The following is a 19,192-nucleotide window of genomic DNA, read 5'->3' as shown; positions in this document are numbered from 1 at the left end:
GAGTGAATTGGTAGACTCGATCAACATATGTTGAGTTAAGCAAGTTGGGTGTGTTAGGAATCGGTTCGTGTCGAGTCGTGTAATTCAGATCAAACGAGTCTATAAGAAATTGTGTAAAAAAATTCTAATAAAAGATACACGTTTTTAGAATTATTTTGTGGCTTGTCTTTTTGCTGAATCTCGATTCTACACGAGAGATGATTTTTTTCTTGTCAAGTAACATTAAATGGAAAAAAACATATAAAATCATAATCAGAAGATAACTTGACGTGACAAACCTTTAAACACTTAAAGCTTTGCTTTCTAATTTACCCAAACCAAAACACATCTTTATGATATTATCTACTTTTGAAGAAATTGAGATCCCACCGGCGTAATAACCCGTCTAAGACGTTTCCTGATGTGCTACTACGTCCAACCACAGTCACTGTTGCCTTTGTACGTGATGACAAGTCAATGGCGTCATCTGTGTCCTGACTACCATTTACGGGTCCTGGCAGAGAATCCGATGTAGCATTGGGTTCAGAAGATGATGGTGCATCATGGTTACTTAGACCGGAAGCAGAAAATGTCTCAGGATGTGCTGATTCTGGTTCTGTAGTAGAACAAGCATTACCTTCTTTTTCTACAGTGTTCTCTGTATCGGTGGTCTTGGAAGGTTCTTTATTCTGATGAATTTCAACCTCCACGTCCTTGAGCGATTTCATCACCGCTTCCATCAGCATCTGAAGAAGCCATTTAAGATATGTGAGGACAAATGAATATCGAGCAAAGTCATAAGGAGGGGTGAGGGGTCAAAGGTGAAACAAATCCAATTTTTTAATAATTCTCACCCTCTCTTCTTCATCTGGATTAGATGGAAAATCTGCTAATTCCTCTACTTGAAACTCCACATATTGATCATCATCTAAGGCTACAGCGAGATGAGGAGGATATGGATCCCCATTAGACAAATCAAAGCTGATCATATCAGAAGATGAACTACTGGAGACTTCGTAATTCTCTTTTTCCTGAAATAAAAACATATCAGTCAATGATTTTATATGTACAGAAGTTGGTCACCCAAGCACTAGTGTCTACTATTGTTGATCGTAAAGCCATCATATACATGAATTAAACTGATTAGTCAATGGCCAATGACCATAAACATGAACAGATAGAGATAAAATTAAAGGAAGAGAAGCTGATCGTATACCTTGGTTTCTGACGTTGATTGATTAGATGGCACGTTCGAAGGAACCTGAAAGTAAGTAATAAAGGACCATCAGCACGGAGATGGAGAAGCTTATAATTATACCACGGAGAGGCAAGCAAGCAAACTTGCAGAAAGTAGTCGCGAACTACCAACCTCTGTGCGACTCATAGGTCTTTTCATTCGGACCTCACTGATTGCATCGGAGGTACTGCCTGTAGCTAAACCTAAAACCAATGAGTAAAGATGTTGCCATATGGTTATATAAAACCTAGATGGCTTACTTTTCTGTGCGGAGGATGGTTGAGAACTTAGTTCTTGCATGGTACTCCAGCAACTGCCCTGAACATAGAACAGATAACATCATTGACCTTTCTCACACTAAAAGAGACAAAAAAACACTCCAAAAGAAACTAAACAGTCTGATGCAACACTGCAAGTTTCATTACCTTGACAAAATAATCATCCAGCGGGTCAAACAATCTGGTCCCAACCACCTCTGGAGGTTGAAGAACGTTATGGAAAAAGATGTTTATCGAATCAAAGTAGAATTGTGGCCGCGGTGAATTGTGGTCTCCCTCGAATTTGATGATGTTTTTGTCTCCCTGCCATAATCAAAAAGGCTACATGGTCAAGGGTAGGCTCAGAGGAAGTAAAGGATAATATGGAATAACTTACTATGTATGCTTCATATATACGCTCTGAGTGATGAGGGCGAATAAAGTCATCGTCTATGGCATGTCCAAACAAAACTGGCACAAAACATGACTTCGCTACCTTAATGGTGTTGAGATCCGTTATGTCAAACTTGGCTCTCTTCTGAACAGCTCTCCGCATATATTGTATTGCAAATTTTATCTGAATACAAAAAAAAAACAGCTTAGATTAAATAATGTGGAAACAAAACTCACAAGAGGCAGAAGCTACAAGTTTACTTTTAACTTACAGTAAACTTGGGTAATGGGAACTTATATGTATCTACAAGTTCCATCATCAAATCGACCAAATTAGAGAATGGACTGTCTAGAACCATCGCTGCAATAGAGGGATCCTCAGCTCCATACATCAAGCTAGAATATAAGTGTAAGCAGTTCCAACCAGTTACTTGAAGCTTCATGCAAGACTTGAAAAGTAAATCAACAAATGAAAGGCTTAAAAGGAACCTCGTGACGGCACCCATTGAACGACCCCATAAGCCAATCAGGGACACATTTCCATCTGTGCGCAAGTACTCAACCACCGCTTTCAGATCATCTTTCTGCAGACACCCACATCACGTTTATCAATAATTAAAGAAGTGAGTACTCTCAGACTAAATATTTAACTGTCGACAACCTAATCAAGGACACCTACAATCCCATGTGATCTTCCCACTTGTCACTCTAACATGAACTAGATAACAGAAAGTTACCTCTACAGACCAAACCAAGTAGCATAGGCACGTTGATTTTAATTGGATATGAAAAGAAACAGAAAACGCAAGAGGAGAAATATAACCTAACAAATATCAATCGACAAGCAGATATATGACTTTGGACTACTTGTTTCCTCCAGACAGCTGTAGAGGAGAAGAAAAAAATTTAAAGGAAGAATCAGAGGGGCACATACTTCGTTCCATCCCAATGTGACATAGTCCCCGCCAGAGAGACCAGATCCCGAGAAGTCAAGCGTGAAAATGGTGATGTTTGAAGGAAGTAATACGATGGCAGCTTCACTGGCATCAGCTCTACATCCACTGAGAATAATCAAAGGGTCATTAAAGAAAACAACAACAACAACCAAGGAGTAGTGTTGGAATCTCTGGACAATAAACAATCAATTATAACAACTGAAGTACAAATATCATTACAGATATTGCAGGATGAGTTATTAATCTTATCTCACCAGTTGAGATCAGATTGAAATTCTAATAAGATTAAAATTTAAAGATTACCTGTTGCCATGGCAGTATATTACACAAGGTAGAGGCCTATCTTCGGGACGCTCAAGTGGCATGTAATGACTACACTTAAGGACATCTCCCCTGATGTTTTTCACCTGTCAGATACAAAGATCCCCCTATAAACCTTAGGTGAATAAAAGATAAAGCTAAACACTGAGTTGAGGTTCAAAAACTAAATGCGTAAGATATTTTGCCAGATAGAGATGTAGAGGTATTTTAAAATAAGATGAAGGTAGAGCCTCCATATGAAAGACTCTTGTTGAGTCTAAAGGCTGAAAAAAACTAGAGCCTCAAAGGGATTCTATATATATATATATACCTCTAAATCTTTCCGCTGGTACCATCTCCCTTTGAGCAAGAACTCCTGTTCCAAGAGATCATGTTCCGGTTTGTATTCAGCTCTGCATCCAAAACAAAAGAACAAATCTTGTAATGGAACTGGATGATGAAAAGGGTTTTCTTGAGTGATTTAACCTTGTCCAATTGAACTAGTCTGGTGTAAAGGAGATTATAATCATAAAAATAAAGTTACTAAAATAAGTTCAAATCTGAAACTCTTAACTTGATGCAAAAAGCCAATTGTAAAAATAGTAAAAGAGGAAACTAAAATTCGAACTTCCCAAAATAAGTAAGTTTTATAAGTTGTACAAAATAAAGAGCTTCTTCACCTTGGAGGTCGAATGATGAAGTTAACAAGCTGCTCCATTTAAAAAATCAAACTAAAAAATCAACACCTTCTTCTCAGTCTTCTATCTTTCTCAAGATTTGTCAAATCGATTGAGAAAACGAACACGATGCATACAGAAGAAGAATTATAGCAATAAAAACCCCAAAAGAAAGACGAAGATCGAGACGCAGTGAGAAGGAAGGGGGACACACACAGAGAAAGAGAAATAAAGAAGCAATAGAAACGGCTTTTTTGCCTAAGCTCAACTGTTTTTTTCTTTTCAATTTTCCTTTTTATTATATAAAAACTTGTAAACTAGTCCCCACATTTTTGTCACTTTTGATATTAACGTCCCAATATTTAATTTTTTTTTTGAAAAGTCCCAATATTTAATTTTTAGGTTTTGAATTTACCCAGTTTTGAAGAGTAATTACGAAATTGGTGATACATAATCATTAACCATTATTGTTTTTCAGAAGGTTTTCAGTGAAAGCTGACAAAGCGACAATTCAAATCAAAGCCTCTTTTGTTTTATTTTTCCTAAAAATAAATCTTAATGATAAATTAAGGATTTTACTCGAGAACACGTATTTGTCGTTATAGGTGGGCTTAGGACTGTCTCATTTAAAAAGAAAATGAATAATACGAGGTCGAATTAATAAACATATGAGGTTAATTATTACAAGTACTAAAGCTGTAGGAGGGGTGACTTGGAAATTCCGACACCTAAGAGCACTGGCACAAAGCCTATCACAGCACTTGAAAGATTTTCTTCTTGTTGTGGATATGCTGGCACCATGTATGGAATTGAAACGCACCAATGAATTATCTGTGTGTGCGCGCTTTCTCATGTTAAGAATTACGAATATTCCGTATCTGATCCAAATTCTTACTTCTTTTTTTGTAACACGATCCAAACTAGGTATTTTACCCGCACACGCGGACATAATCATCTTACAAATACTTCTTATTTTATGTCTTATTAATCCAAAAATCAGCATAATAAAACTCTAATTGGTGAACATGTTGAAGAAAAAAATTATGGTGAATTATTTGTTCATCAAAATTTATATCGGTTATATTGAAATTTTAATCAAATTATTGAAAGCTAGATCCCACTTTTTTCTTCTAAATTTCCCATGTAAGAATGAATTTATAAGAAAAAAATTTCCCTATGCAATTTTGATAAGGAACAAATTGAACAAAAATTCATATTTTTTTTTCAATTCCTCAAATGAAATTTTATTTTTTATTTTGTTCATTTTTTTCATTCTTCTAGTGGTCACCAACTGAAGCTATAGTGTTTCACATATTAAACTTAAACTGTTTAAAATAAAAGCAAAAAAATTTGTTTTGAACTTATGCACAAGTTAAGTTATTATTTATGATTTTAAATAGTTAAATTTAAACATCAAATTATTTATATATGTCAAAAAAACGTTCATCAAACTATGTACTTATTATTGTGTTAAAAGTTCTAAAACACTCGTATATTAGAAATAGTTTAGAAAATATATTTATATAAATATTTTTGTTTCACTGATATTTAATTATAAATTGTTTTATATCTTAATTTTTTAACTTTATAATAAAAAAAATATTATTTTCAGATAGCAACACAATATATATAAGAATTCTCTTAATTTTTAAATATATTTTCACAATTTTATTATATTATTTTATAATTAATTATTTAATATAACATATAAATTTAATATTATTAAAATAAAATTCGTGACTTATTATATATAAAATTCATTACGGGTTTTGTGAAAATTAATAAATACTCAGTTAAAAATTAATAATAAATAAATGATCTATATAAAAACTTAAAACCTAATAAAATATGACAAATAAGAAAATATGAATTTTAATATAACATATAGATTTAAATATTATTAAATCAAAATTCGTTTTTAATTATATATAAATTCATTATGGATATTTTTAAAAAATTAATAAATTAGTGATTCAACTAAAAATTATTAATAAATCAAGGACTAAGGTAAAACCTAATAAAAACATGATACATAAGCAAAATTGACTAAAATCATAGAAAACATGACAAATAAGAAAAATAAAAATAATTATATATCTAATTACATATTTTATAGTTATATTATTTAAATTAATAAATTATGGATTAAACTAAAAACTATTAATAAATTAATGACTCAGCTTAAATCTAATTAAAACATGACAAATAAAAAAAATTACTTAAAATCATGGAAATCGTGACAAATAAGTTAAATCACTTCATAAATAATAGTATAAATTCTTACAATACGAACTTTTTGTATGGATTGAAAACAAATGATGTCAATAAGTAACAATACATGTCGACTCATCATTTTAATAACTGTGTTGTGGTTAATTCTCAGCCAAAACTTGTTTTACTCCTAAATTAATTGAAATTTTATTGGCTGCTTTTCTCGACTCTTTGAAATCAAGTGTATTTTTGAGTAAATGTACAACATAATATATATATATATATATATATATATATATATATATTGCAGTATTTTCTAATACGATAAATCTAGTATCTAAATTGTATCTCGAAGATATTACTAATATAGTCCCTTCGTTTCGAAAAGATCCACGTTTTAGAAAAAAAAATTCAAAAAGATATTTTCTAAACATTTTCAACGTATTAATTAATGGTAAATTATAAAAAAAACTTCAAAAAAACTTGGTTGCGTGTATTAAAATACTATTGGTAATCAAATTTTTATATGTTTTCTTAATATATATAAAAAAAAATTAAAACATACATCTCATTGAAACAGAGAGAGTATATTAAGATCTTAATCCCAGTATCCCTACTTAAGTTAGTGGTATGCACATTGGTGATCTTTTAGCAACTGAAGCGAATGTTTCACTGAGATATGTACCTTCTTTCCGGTGATTTCAACGAACCACTAAACGAGTTTTGTGGCGCTCAAGTATTCCATCAGAATTGAATTTAAGTTTTCTACTAATAGCTTTCTTTCCAGGAGGAAGACCAGTGATGTCACATCTGTAGTTTTCCTCTAGAGCCTTGATCTGTGTTGCATTGCTGCGCACCATTCTGTGATGAGGGCAACATCCTTGAAATGCATTGGTAAAATTGCTTCTTAGAGCGATATCCATGGACCAAAGGTTCTGGTAAAATGGGTGTAGAAGATTCTACAAGAGCAGACAAAACAAAAGAACTGTAATATCAATGATGTGAGTCAGCCTGATTCGGTAATAACTCCACGGGATGTGTATTAGAGGAGACTCCACTGAGTGTAATCTGGAAAAACTTTTGCTAGTAACATTCAATATGTATCAACAATCTCAGCTGAATATAAACACCTTTGAAATATTCTACAATTGAGTTTTGTTCACTTCCTTTGAGCCGACCAAACTCAGATTCAACAATCTCCATTAATTTTGACGGTCTAAGGTTCCTAATTCATGTCTCCTCTGCCGTATCCTCTTTCTTACTACTACTAGTTGTTAACATCATATTTAGTTCTTATTTTCTCTTGACATATAATAAACCAAAACAGTCTTTACTTTAAGCAATCAACGAGTGGCTTCTTCTCTTGTTGTATACTTAGAGGGCTAGAGAATTGTTTTTTTGGAAAAAGAGGAATTGCATTTGAATATACATAACATACATGCTTGTGTTCTTCCAGATTAAGGTTTCTATGCGTTCTTGATCACTGCAGATCGCGCTTTCAGGTTCAAGAAAATGCTCCTAAATGTATATATCCAAGAGATTAGGATGTTATAGGAAAATCAGTTTGGCATGAAAGTTAATAGCAAAACGTGAAAGAAAGATTAGAGATTTGTTTACCAGCAGGAGGCGATGAAGCTCCCGAACAAGACGCGGAATTGCAGAGGTACATACTGATAATTAATCCATCCCACAATAGGCCAGAACTTTGTGTTACATACAAAATGTTTAAAAAAAATCAGAACTACCAAATTGAACAGCAATGTCAAAATGCAACATTAATGTATATGTTTTCAGGTTTTGTAACTGAAATATAAAAGTTACTATGTTTTCTTTTACCTTCCAGGCTGTAAACTGTATGGTAGAGAAGTCTTTCCCAACTTTATGCTTCACTAGCTTCCATGGCCTCCCTGTTAAAAAACATTGCAAGGATTTTACTCCCACTATAAAGAGAAAAACAAAAAGGGATTGAATTGTAACTGTACCTTCAACTACTAAACCATAGTAAGACATGAAAAGAAAGTTGTTCCAAGGAGAGGATGTAAGTTGTTCCAGCAAAACCTGCTCCAACAATTGTTTCTTAAGAAATGATAAAGTTCATGAGATGCAAGTGGTACTCTTAGAATACAAGTAAGTTTTAACTAAAAGAGGTGACTTTCTAGCTCTAATTCAGAGTTCCAAGCACATTCAACTTCATAATGCAGCAAAAAAGGTTTCAGAACATCCACATATATCTCAACATCAACTAAGGAAGAAGCATTGAAGAATAACATTTACATAAACTTTGTGCCCATATGATCAGATTCATCCAAAGGAAGGTATGTTACCACACCATTTATTAATGAAAAGAAATGCATTGAAGAAGAGGAGGCTTGTTTGGTACTGAAGGAGAACAAAACATTTGAAAGCGAAAGGAAAAACCTTTTTGGCTACAGTTGTGTTGTCCTTCTTGCCTTTGAAAAGAGCATCCATCAATTTGTGGAAGTAGTGAGCAAATGGCCCACCATAACATAACCCATACAACTACACAGATGATGATCATCACTTTCAGAAACAAGAAAAAGGTGTTGAAATCATAGGAGGAGAAGAGAGTAGGAACGAACCATAAGGAGAAGCAATCTACGGAACTGAATCTTTTTAACTCCAGCGATCTTCTGAGCTATGGCATCACTGCAACCTGCCAAAACTCCAGCTGTGATCGCCTGACCCACAAAAAACCAAACAAACAAGGAGTTGAAAAGCTAAAAACACAAAACTTTATCTTTGATTGTTTTTTAAAAGTGAGGACCTTGGTTCGTAAAGGGTGAGCTTGGAGCTGAATCAGATACTTCCGCCATGCGTCTTTGGCATAATCAGACATGGCCCGAAGATTATTGTCAAAACGCAAAAAAGAGGTAGAAGAAGATAGCTAGGAAAAGCTGAGGAACAAGAAGACTAGGAGGAGATCCAGATTTGATTACAAGAAATTAATCATGTTTTAGTTGCCTTCATTTAAACAAAAACAAATATATTTAAGGGTTAGGTGGAGATTCACTTATGGGATATCAAAACAAATAAACTAACACCTAAATCAGGAATATTTTTTGGCACATGCATCTCTCATATTTCTTGTGTTAGTCCACAAGTTGTCATGTAGTTATCTGATTGCCTGTTTTGTTCTTACAGACAAGTTAGATTGGATGACATATACTTAACAGAACTATTGTCTGTCTATTCATAAAACATGCGTCATTGTCGTTCATGTCTATTTGAAGATTTTGTTATTATTGTACACTCCAAAATAATTGATCTACCTAATTATGAGATTATGGTGCGACTTGCCTACTTGCTTTTTGATGCATCTCTCTCACTACTCACTAGGCCATCCTGGTCATATCTTTGACTTCATCGGATCTTATTAACCTACAAATCATCTGACTAACCAGAAACCTGTGACATTTATCAAAACACCACAACATATATGTAGAAACTCAAGTCCAGTAAGAAGAAAGCAAACAACAAGAGAATTCAGAAGAGCCGTAGTTTTGTAGATTTTTGTCTTTAACACAGCATAAGGTTAATTGGCCATACCAGATTTTTTTTGCTGTTGCAAGGTCTCTTCTTTAACAGTATCAAACACGAAAAGTCCCATACCAGAAGTAGCCATGACAAAGTTTGAATTTCACCAGGCTTGGGTTTTATTGCAGAATGGTGCCAGTGAGTGTTTGATTCAGGTAAACTGTACAAGACACTGCTTCCATGAGGAGAATTGCTGTACTTGGTGATTGGTCCCTTGCCAAGAGATCTCAATGTTGATCAATAATAATAAGAAAACAAGTTGTTTTTGGGTAGAAAGTTTATCTCTTTTTGTCTTTTTCATTTCTTTAAATAGAGATTACAAGAAGCAAATAACAGAAGCAAACACATGAAAGGAAAGTGGAGTCATTGACTCCTACATTGCTGGAAAATGGGAAAGGTGGAGAACATAGTGCTTTGACTTGTTCTCTTATCGAAATTTAAATAACTTACTTAAAATCTAATTGTGCAGATATTTTCGGTTGAGCTTATGTGGCCTTGACGTCCTTCTTGGTGCCACCTCAGCATCGACTTGTACTCCTCCATCTTGTATCATATCATCACTCTCCTCCTCGGAAAGAACCTTGTCCTCAAGGTTCAGCTGAAACATTGGAAAGCTGGCGATGAACTGGTCTTGCTCCTCCCAAGTTGCTTCCTCAACAGGCAAGTCTGTCCAATGAACTAGTAGCTCGATTAGAGTGGCTGCGTCTTTGCGGACCTCACGCTTTTTCAGTATCTTGAACGGAACAAGGCGTAGTGTACCAGACTCCTTCAATGGCGGTAGCTGAATGGAGACAGGATCATCGTTTCCAACTCTCTTCTTCAACAAGGAAACTTGAAAGACTGGGTGAATTCTTGCGGTTGCTGGTAACGTAAGCTTGTAGGCTACCTTACCCACTCGTGACTCGATCTGAAAGGGGCCGTTACTAGTAATGATTGGCCAGTTTCTGGGAAGAACATCGGAGAACTGTCATCTGGTGGTAAGGTTGGAGGCGTAGGTAGACCCAATCACCTACATTGTATTCCACATCTCGGCGACTCGTATCTGCCTGCTGCTTCATGCGATTGTTTGATGTCTCCAGGTGCTGTTTGAGTTCGTTGAATAGCTCGTCTCTGTTGTGTAACTGCTCATCAAGCTCACCAACTAGTGTAGAACCAATTTCATACCTTGGAATTGCAGGCGGAGTGCGTCCATAGAGAGCTTGAAATGGGGTTGTGTTTGTGCTGGAATGGAATGTGGTGTTGTACCAATATTGAGCCCAAGGAAGAAAAGAACTCCATTGCTTCGGTCGTTGCTGTACAAAACAACGGAGGAACTGCTCAATGCATATGTTGACGACCTCTGTCTGGCCGTCTGTTTGTGGATGGTAGGTGGTGGACATACGTAAAGTGGTTCCTGAAAGTCGCCACAACTCCTTCCAGAAGTGGCTGAGGAAGATCGGATCGCGGTAACTAAGGATGGAACGAGGCAGACCATGGAGTTTGACCACTGTCTCGATGAACTTGGCGGAAACGGTGGAGGCTGTGTACGGGTGAGACAAAGCGACAAGGTGAGAAAATTTGCTGAGACGATCGACAATGACCAAGATTGACGTGAAAGCACCGGACCGAGGTAACCCATCGACAAAGTCCATGGAGATATCTTCCCAAACCTGCTCAGGAATAGGCAAGGGTTGAAGTAGACCGGCCGGAGACATGGTCTGAGACTTGGCCCGTTGGCAAGTATCACAACGCGAGATATAGTCGGCGACTGATCTGTGCATCAACGGCCAATAGAAGTGGTGAGATAGGCGTTTAAAGGTTCGAAGAACACCTGAGTGGCCTCCCAACGTTGTGTCGTGATGCTCGTGAAGCAGTTGCTGGACAAGAGGTGATGTTGGTGGAATCACAACGTGATTATTGTAGCAGACGAGCCCATCACGCCAGGAGTAAGGGCGGCCAGGGTTCGCTGTTGCTGCGACTCCTATGCGTTGGAGGTAGGGGTCCTTTGAAGCCAAGTCGCGGAGGTCAGTCCACAAGGAGGAGTGGGGAACTGAGATTGTTGCGAGAAGAGAACTCTCAGGGACCCGTGAAAGAGCATCAGCTGCGGAGTTGGTTTTTCCTGGTTTGTAAACGATATCATAATCATACCCAACAAGTTTTGCCATCCATTTTTGTTGCTCGGGGGTGAGGATTCTTTGCTCCAACATATAACGCAAGCTGTGTTGGTCGGTTTGAATGGTGAACTTGCGCCCCAGTAGATAAGGACGCCATGTGCGGATAGCCACTATTATTGCAAGCATCTCACGTGCATATGTCGACCAAGCCTTCTTCAGTGCTCCAAGAGACCGGCTCATGAAGGCAATAGGTTGGCCCTTCTGGGATAGGACTGCTCCAATGCCATCACCTGAAGCGTCAGTTTCAATGACAAAGGGCTTGGAGAAGTCAGGCAATGCGAGCGTTGGTGTTGACGTCATGGCGGTTTTGAGGTTGTTGAAGGCCTGATCTGCAGCACAATCCCAAACAAATTTCCCTTTGCGTAATAGGTTAGTCAAAGGCCTAGCGATCAAACTGTAATTGTGGACGAACTTGCGATAGTATCCAGTGAGGCCGAGGAAACCGCGAAGCTCGGTGACTGTAGTGGGGACCGGCCATGCTGTCATTGCGCTCACTTTGGACTGATCGACAATAACACCAGTGTTGGAGATGATGTGGCCCAAGTACTCAAGCTCCCTTTTACCAAATTCACACTTTTTGAACTTCACAGACTGTTGATGATGCTGTATCGTGGTGAAGACTTCTCGGACATGTTGTAAGTGTAGCTCCCAAGTTGGACTGTAGATGAGTATGTCGTCGAAGAATACGAGCACAAACGTTCGCATAAACGGCCTGAAGATATCGTTCATGAGGGCCTGGAACGTCGAGGGTGCATTGCAAAGACCAAATGGCATGACGAGATACTCGAAATGTCGGTGATGTGTCCTGAAAGCGGTTTTGTGAATATCAGAAGGGTGCATCCTGACATGAAGGAACCCAGCGGTAAGGTCGAGTTTGGTGAAGAATGCAGAGCCGTGTAGTTCATCGAGCATATCCTCGACGGTGGGGATCGGAAAACGATCTTTGATGGTGGCTGAGTTGAGTGCCCTGTAGTCAGTGCAGAATCGCCACGATCCATCTTTCTTTTTCACGAGCAGTACCGGAGAAGAGAAAGGGCTAGAGCTCGTCTGTATGATTCCGGCATTGAGCATTTCTGTGACCTGTTTCTCGATCTCATCTTTCTGAAAGTAAGCGTAACGATAAGGACGAACATTAACCGGGTTCGTACCTTCCTTAAGCGTGATGTGGTGTTCAATCTCGCGTTGCAGAGGAAGACCATCCGGTGGTGAAAAGATCCCATCGAATTCAGTGAGGAGGAGACGGATGTCGTCGTTCAGCTCCTTCAAGTCTGGTGTCGCCTCCGGTGAGAAAATCGCAAGAAGGAAATTGCCTTGTCGTAATTGCTTTGCGACATCCTCTTTCGTGGTGGGCTGAATTTTTGATTTGGTAAGCCCAGTAAGAACATGTGTGTGGCCTGCCCAGTCGAATTGCAGAGTTTGGGCCTTCCAATCGGTGAGTATTGGGCCGAGGTTTTGTAACCATTGAATGCCCAAGACCAAATCGAGGCCCACAAAAGGAAGGGAGTACAAATTGATTTGAAAATGAGCTCCGCCGAGCTGAATGTTGACGTCAGTGAACTGTCGACGGCACCGTAATGGTTCTCTGTTGGCCACACGAACAGTAAAAGATTTTGTCGGCGTTTCGACTAACCGGAGTGCACGAGCCACCTTCTCGCTGATGAAGTTGTGAGTGGAGCCACTATCGACGAGTGCGTGGAGGCTCTGACGGTTGATGACGGTGAAGACGCATCGTTGTGGGTGAATCCCAACCGGTAAGGGCATTGAGGGTGATTTCGGGTGTATCGTCCTCCTCATCAATTTCGTCTTCCTCGCCATCATCTTTGGTGCTCTCCATGATGAAGATTTGTGGGTTGACGCATTTGTTTCCGGGAGTGTATTTGTCGTCGCAACTGAAGCAGAGACCAAGACTCCGCTTCCTCTTCATCTCCTCTCAAGTGAGCTTTTTTGGAGTCTGTGTAGGGCGCTGTTGTTGTGGCGTTGGAGTCATGGCCCTAGACTGGGAATTGGAGTTGCTCAAGTAGTTGCGAGGTGTGAAGCTCCGTTTTTGTTTTTGTAGTTGGTCATCTTTCATTCTGGCAAGATTGATGATCTCCTGTAATGTCTTTGGCTGAAACATCCGGACATCATCGGCAATACTGGAGTGTAACCCCCCGAGGAAAGTCCCAACGAGTGCCTCCTCTGACCAATTCGAGACTTTGTTGCGTAACCTCTTGAAAGCTCGTTGGTACTCGCGGAATGTACCTGTCTGACGGATTTTAGATAACTCCTCATGGAAGTTTGTACTTCGGGTGGGACCAAATCGAGTCAATATTTCGCTCTCGAATGTCTCCCATGTAATGAGATGCAGGTCGACTCCTAGAGCTTTGACTGTTGCCTGCCACCACTCATTGGCTTCCTCCGTTAGGTGGTAAGCGGCAAAGCTCACACGTTGATTACCGGTGATATCATGATATGCGAAGTACTGTATGGCTTTTGTGATCCACTCCGTTGGGTCACCATCACTGAACCTCGGAAGTTCAAGTTTCAAGTTGCGGCGAGGATTGGGTGTTAGAGCGAAAGGGTTAATGTCGTCTCGTCGTGGGTGTGGGTCCTCGTCACGGCGTGGGTTTCCTTGAGGTGCGCTGGAGCCTGTTTCACGGTTGCCAAGGACAAGCTCCCTCATTTCCTTGAGTGAATCAGCAATGGTTCGGTGAATGGAGTCTTCGAATCCCCGAAACTTGTCGTTGATACCGGTCGTCAGTTTCAGGAGTTCGTCTTGGACCATTCCCATGCTTGATTCGAGATCCTCAAGGCGTTCGCGGTTGTTGGCCATGGTCTCGTTCCGAAGATTTTGAGCCACGACCTTGGTTTTTGTAGAGTTTTTGGTGGTGTGGGGCGGAATTGTGGAGGAAGGGTGATGAACAAAAGAAAGAAAAGTTGAAGTTTCTGTTGAGCGTTGATTCTAAAGAATACCCGTCAACGAGAAAAAAAAGTTACGAGCTCTGAAACCACTGATAGGTCCCTTGCCAAGAGATCTCAATGTTGATCAATAATAATAAGAACACAAGTTGTTTTTGGGTGGAAAGTCTACCTCTTTTTGTCTTTTTCATTTCTTTAAATAGAGATTACAAGAAGCAAATAACAGAAGCAAACACTTGAAAAGAAAGTGGAGTCATTGACTCCTACATTGAAGGAAAATGGGAAAGGTGGAGAACATAGTGCTTTGACTTGTTTTCTTATTGAAATTCAAATAACTTACTTAAAATCTAATTGCGCAGATATTTTCGGTTGAGCTTATGTGGCCTTGACGTCCTTCTTGGTGCCACCTCAGCATCGACTTGTACTCCTCCATCCTGTATCCTATCATTGAGATGAATCAGACGTTATTTCTTAGCAGATGATGTTGGAGGAGAGTTATACTCCCCAGTCAAGGTCCAATAGATATTGATTCCCGGTCCAACTCAGGAAAAAGAAGACACCTCGGCCATAGTATCTCGCCCAAACCATCTTCAGCCAGCCGAACTAGGTTAAGTCCGAGAAGCATTTTGGGACACCGGGTATAAAGAGAGACGAGGAGCACAAAGAGCAGCATCTGAAATCAAGCACGCAGCACTAAAGCGGCTAGAACTAGGATTTAGCTTCCCGGTCATCTGTTCCGACCAAAGTATTAATTTTTTCTTCCCGTTTTCAGACCTAAACTCTTGCAACTCGTCCAATAATTCTAATAAAACGTCTTCTAGAAACACTCACCAAACATACTCTTATTAAATACTCCCTCTGTTCCCGAAAGTAAAATTTTTTAGAGTATGCACGCTTATTAAGAATTTAATAAATATTTATAATTTAATTTATTTTTTACTTTATTATACACTATCCAATAACTTTTCACCAATTAAATTTAATCAATTCAAATATTCTCAATTAATGTTCCTCAAAAGTATAAAAAAGTACCTTAACAATATAGAAAATCTATCTTTGTGGAACAAGAAAAAAATATAAAAAATCTTAATTTCGAGAACGGAGGGAGTAATTGTTTGACCGAACTTAGATTAAACAGAAGGATTTCAGATCGGTACATCCCATAAATACTCTATCTCCTCAAGATGATACACATTGTACATTAAGGCCGGTGCCAGATGGGTTAACTGAATCACTAATGCATAAAACTTCATCGTTGCCATAATATTTATAAATTTAAATTTTCATCCAGGGCAGTATTAAAATTCTGAGCTGAGCCCTCCCTTTATTTTGCACCTCCAGTCTCATACGTCAAAAACCTTGACTATGCTTTGGAAACTGGTGGTTGACGCTATAAGAGGACTGCATGGTCTGTACCACCATTGTTGAGCTTCTTGTAACAATGAACAAGCCAAAGTGCCCTACCACGGGATGTATTATTGTATGGAGGAGTAAGTGTTGTAATGCCTTGAATCTGCGTTTCACCTACAGCATTGAAGTGCCCACTTCAGAAACATGTTTTCAGCACTTTGGAGTTGTAGGGAAGTCTGAGTTACCTAGAGCGTTGAAGTGCCCAGTTCAGAAAAGCTGCATCCTGCACTTTGATGCTCTAGGTAATCTGAATCTGTTTGAGCCTTAGTGTTTGAGGCCCATCAGTGCTAGGGTTCCTAGGAGACAAGAGACCACTACATATATTTTGTGCCTCCTCTAAACCTAAGTAGCAGCTTAAACAGTGAGTAATCTGATTTGTTCTTCTTGTAGACAGATATCTATAAAACCTCCATCAATAAAATCTCTTTTGCCCGTGGACGTAGCCGTTTGGGGTGAACCACGTTAAATCTGTGTGTCTATCTTTATCATTTATCAATTTGTTAATATGTTTCTTCTCACATTCGTCACAACAAACTGGTATCAGAGCCTCAGGTTGAATCTGGTGAGAAGATGTTTGGGATGAATATGAAGATCGACAAGTTTACTGGAAGGAACCGTTTCAGTCTCTGGCAAATCAAGATGAAGGCGTTGCTGAAGCAACAAGGTCTTTGGGCATCGTTGTCAGGGAAGAAGGTTGAACTTGTTACTACTGAGATGGAGGTTATTGAAGAGAAGGCGTATTCAACAATTTTGTTGTGTCTGGCATATGAGATAATCATTTAAGTTTCCGGTGTTGATGCTGCAGCTGATTTGTGGTTGAAGTTAGAGAGTCTATACATGACAAAGTCTCTGACTAAGAAGCTACTTCTGAAACAGCGCCTTTTCGCTCTGAGGATGCAGGAAGGTACACAACTTCAAGATCATCTTGACAGTCTAAATTCTATTTTGTTGGATCTGAGGAATATTGATGTTAAGGAGGAGGATGAGGATGCGACACTGATTTTGTTGGTGTCACTGCCTAATTCCTATGAGAAATTTTTTCAGTCATTCATAGGTAGTAAGGATACAGTGAGTCTGGAGGAAGTCAGGTCGGCACTTCACAGCAGGGAGTTGCGACACAAGGCATATGGTTCTGGTACAGACGACCAAGCTTTTGGGTTGTTTGTAGGTGGTGGAAATAATTTTGGAAAGGGCAAGAAGTCGAAAGACAAAAAGTCGTTTTCAAAGGGTCCTAAACCAACCGATATTTGCAATTACTGCAAAGAGAAAGGACATTGGAAATCTGATTGTCCTAAGAAGAAGAAGCAGACTGGTTCCGCTGCGGTAGCCGAGAATGAGGCTAAATCTGATGAAGATATTGCGCTGGTTGCTCATGAAAAAACACATCCTAGAGATGGGTGGGTCCTAGACACAGGCACTTCATATCATATGTGTCCAAGGAGAGAATGGTTCTCAGAGTATGAGGCAGTGACTGATGGCAAGATCTAGATGGCGAATGATTTTGCTTGCGGTATTGCAGGAATCGGTTCCATTAAGCTCAGGACGCATGATGGTAGAGTATGCACGTTGACTGGAGTTAGACATGTTCCATCTATGTCCAAGAACTTGATCTCAGTTAGTCTTTTGGATAGCAGAGGTTTCAAGTATTCAGGTGGAGATGGAGTTATGAGTGTCTACAGGGGTTCATATGTGATTTTCGGAGCTTTCATTCATGGTACTCTGTATTTGCTGGAAGGTTCTACGGTTTCAGGTTTAGCAAATGTCGCATCTCCAGAGGTTCGCAAGGAAGATATGGACAAGCTGTGACATATGAGGTTTTGGACATATGGGTGAGCGTGGGATGCAGATTCTGTCGAAGCAGGACCTTCTTTGTGGTCATAAGACTAAGAGTCTTGATTTTTGTGAGCATTGTGTGTTTGGGAAGCTGCATAGAAAGAAGTTTCCTCAGGTTGTTCATAAGACAAAAGGCACGCTGGATTACATCCATTCAGATTGTTGCGGTCCCTCCAAGGTGGAGTCGCTGAAGGGTCACATGTATCTTGTGTCGATGATTGATGACTATTCGTGGAAGACTTGGATAACATTCATAAAGCACAAAAGTGAAGCTTTCAACAGCTTTAAGGAGTGGAAGATACTGGTGGAGAATCAAAATGGGAAGAAGATTAAGAGGCTTCGTACTGATAATGGTATGGAATTTTGTTCATCGGAGTTCAATCAGTTTTGTAAGGATGCATGGATTGCTAGGCATCTTACATTCAGAGATACACCACAACAGAATGGTGTAGCAGAGAGAATGAACCACACATTGCTAAAGAGAGCGAGGTGCATGCTTTCAAATGCTAGTTTGGAAAAGAGGTTTTGGGCTAGGGCAGTGAATACGGTTTGTTATCTGATCAATATGGGACCGGATACAGGGATCGAGTGTCGAATACTTAATGAGATCTGGTCAGGCAGGTCTGCTGATTACTCTATTATGAGAGTCTTTGGTTGCACGGTTTACTATCATGTTGATGAAGTAAAGCTGGAACCAAGAGCAAAGAAAGGAGTGTTTATGGGCTATGGAGATGGTGTCAAGGGATACAAAGTTTGATCTCTATATGAGAAAAGGGTTGTAATGAGCAGGAACGTTTTGTTCGATGAGAGTTCCATGTTCAAAGTTTTAGCTGAGTCCATTTCAGAAGCAGAGCAGGAGAAATTTGACAAGCAGGTGGAGCTGCAGGAAGTGCAGTCGGAATATCCAGGATTGACCGATCCAGTGTCAGGGAGCGATCAAGCCACGTCAGACACAAGATCAAGCGATCGCATAGATCGTTCAATTGATCCTCAAGAAGAGATCACGCGATCGACGTCTGATGAGCAGCCTGAGTCTTCTAATTCAAGGAATCAACGTGTTGGGTCTGAAAAACGCAGTATTTCTAGAGACAGGCCAAGGAGAGTTGATTTCAGACCACCAGAAAGATATCGGTTTGAAGATATGGTGGGTTATGCACTACAGGTTGCAGAGGAAGTGGATACTTACGAGCCATCCACTTACAGAGAAGCTATTTCAATCTAAGTGTCTAAGAAATGGTTTGTTGCAATGGGAGATGAGATGGAATCTCATGAAAAGAATCACACATGGGATCTGGTCACACTACCACCTGGGAGAAAGATTGTGACTTGCAAG

At 39.1% G+C, this 19,192-nt stretch overlaps 2 protein-coding genes across 7 annotated transcripts; both read right to left on the bottom strand.

The window, feature by feature from the left end:
* Positions 1-227: 227 nt before the first annotated feature.
* Positions 228-4,082, bottom strand: BNAC04G28890D. Of its 6 annotated transcripts, XM_048754254.1 has the most exons (14): positions 3,803-4,082; positions 3,454-3,535; positions 3,126-3,229; positions 2,801-2,927; positions 2,356-2,450; positions 2,139-2,262; positions 1,871-2,050; positions 1,642-1,797; positions 1,477-1,534; positions 1,349-1,407; positions 1,196-1,240; positions 834-1,010; positions 617-725; positions 228-493 (listed from the first exon to the last, which is right to left on the bottom strand). In XM_048754254.1, the coding sequence occupies exons 1-14, from the start codon at positions 3,838-3,840 to the stop codon at positions 339-341; spliced, it is 1,509 nt and encodes a 502-aa protein (XP_048610211.1). In that variant the 5' UTR covers positions 3,841-4,082; the 3' UTR covers positions 228-338. The 6 variants fall into 6 exon arrangements, with proteins under 6 accessions (XP_048610211.1, XP_048610210.1, XP_013687093.1 ...); XM_048754253.1 differs by having other exon boundaries at positions 1,349-1,534; XM_013831639.3 differs by having other exon boundaries at positions 228-725; positions 1,349-1,419.
* A 3,227-nt stretch (positions 4,083-7,309) lies between these two features.
* Positions 7,310-9,015, bottom strand: LOC106394913 (peroxisomal membrane protein PMP22). The gene is made up of 7 exons (XM_013835457.3): positions 8,796-9,015; positions 8,611-8,709; positions 8,429-8,530; positions 7,993-8,068; positions 7,847-7,917; positions 7,628-7,713; positions 7,310-7,528 (listed from the first exon to the last, which is right to left on the bottom strand). The coding sequence occupies exons 1-7, from the start codon at positions 8,865-8,867 to the stop codon at positions 7,477-7,479; spliced, it is 558 nt and encodes a 185-aa protein (XP_013690911.1). The 5' UTR covers positions 8,868-9,015; the 3' UTR covers positions 7,310-7,476.
* Positions 9,016-19,192: the final 10,177 nt, after the last annotated feature.

Source organism: Brassica napus, chromosome C4 (genome assembly GCF_020379485.1).
Source record: "Brassica napus cultivar Da-Ae chromosome C4, Da-Ae, whole genome shotgun sequence".
NCBI classification, from domain to species: domain Eukaryota; kingdom Viridiplantae; phylum Streptophyta; class Magnoliopsida; order Brassicales; family Brassicaceae; genus Brassica; species Brassica napus.
This window is presented reverse-complemented; position numbering and strand designations above follow the sequence as displayed.

Bases quoted from the DNA above. Each gene is read 5' to 3' on its own strand.
- BNAC04G28890D (XM_048754252.1), bottom strand. From the start codon at position 3,840: ATGGAGCAGCTTGTTAACTTCATCATTCGACCTCCAAG. The intron at 3,230-3,453 runs GTATATATATAT...TGTATCTGACAG, and splicing joins ACCAGCGGAAAGATTTAGAG to GTGAAAAACATCAGGGGAGA. The intron at 1,011-1,195 runs GTATACGATCAG...TTTTTATTTCAG, and splicing joins AATCAACGTCAGAAACCAAG to GAAAAAGAGAATTACGAAGT.
- LOC106394913 (XM_013835457.3), bottom strand. From the start codon at position 8,867: ATGTCTGATTATGCCAAAGACGCATGGCGGAAGTATCTGATTCAGCTC. The intron at 8,531-8,610 runs GTTCGTTCCTAC...TCATCTGTGTAG, and splicing joins GTAGATTGCTTCTCCTTATG to TTGTATGGGTTATGTTATGG. The intron at 7,918-7,992 runs GTACAGTTACAA...GTTTTTTAACAG, and splicing joins CTATGGTTTAGTAGTTGAAG to GGAGGCCATGGAAGCTAGTG.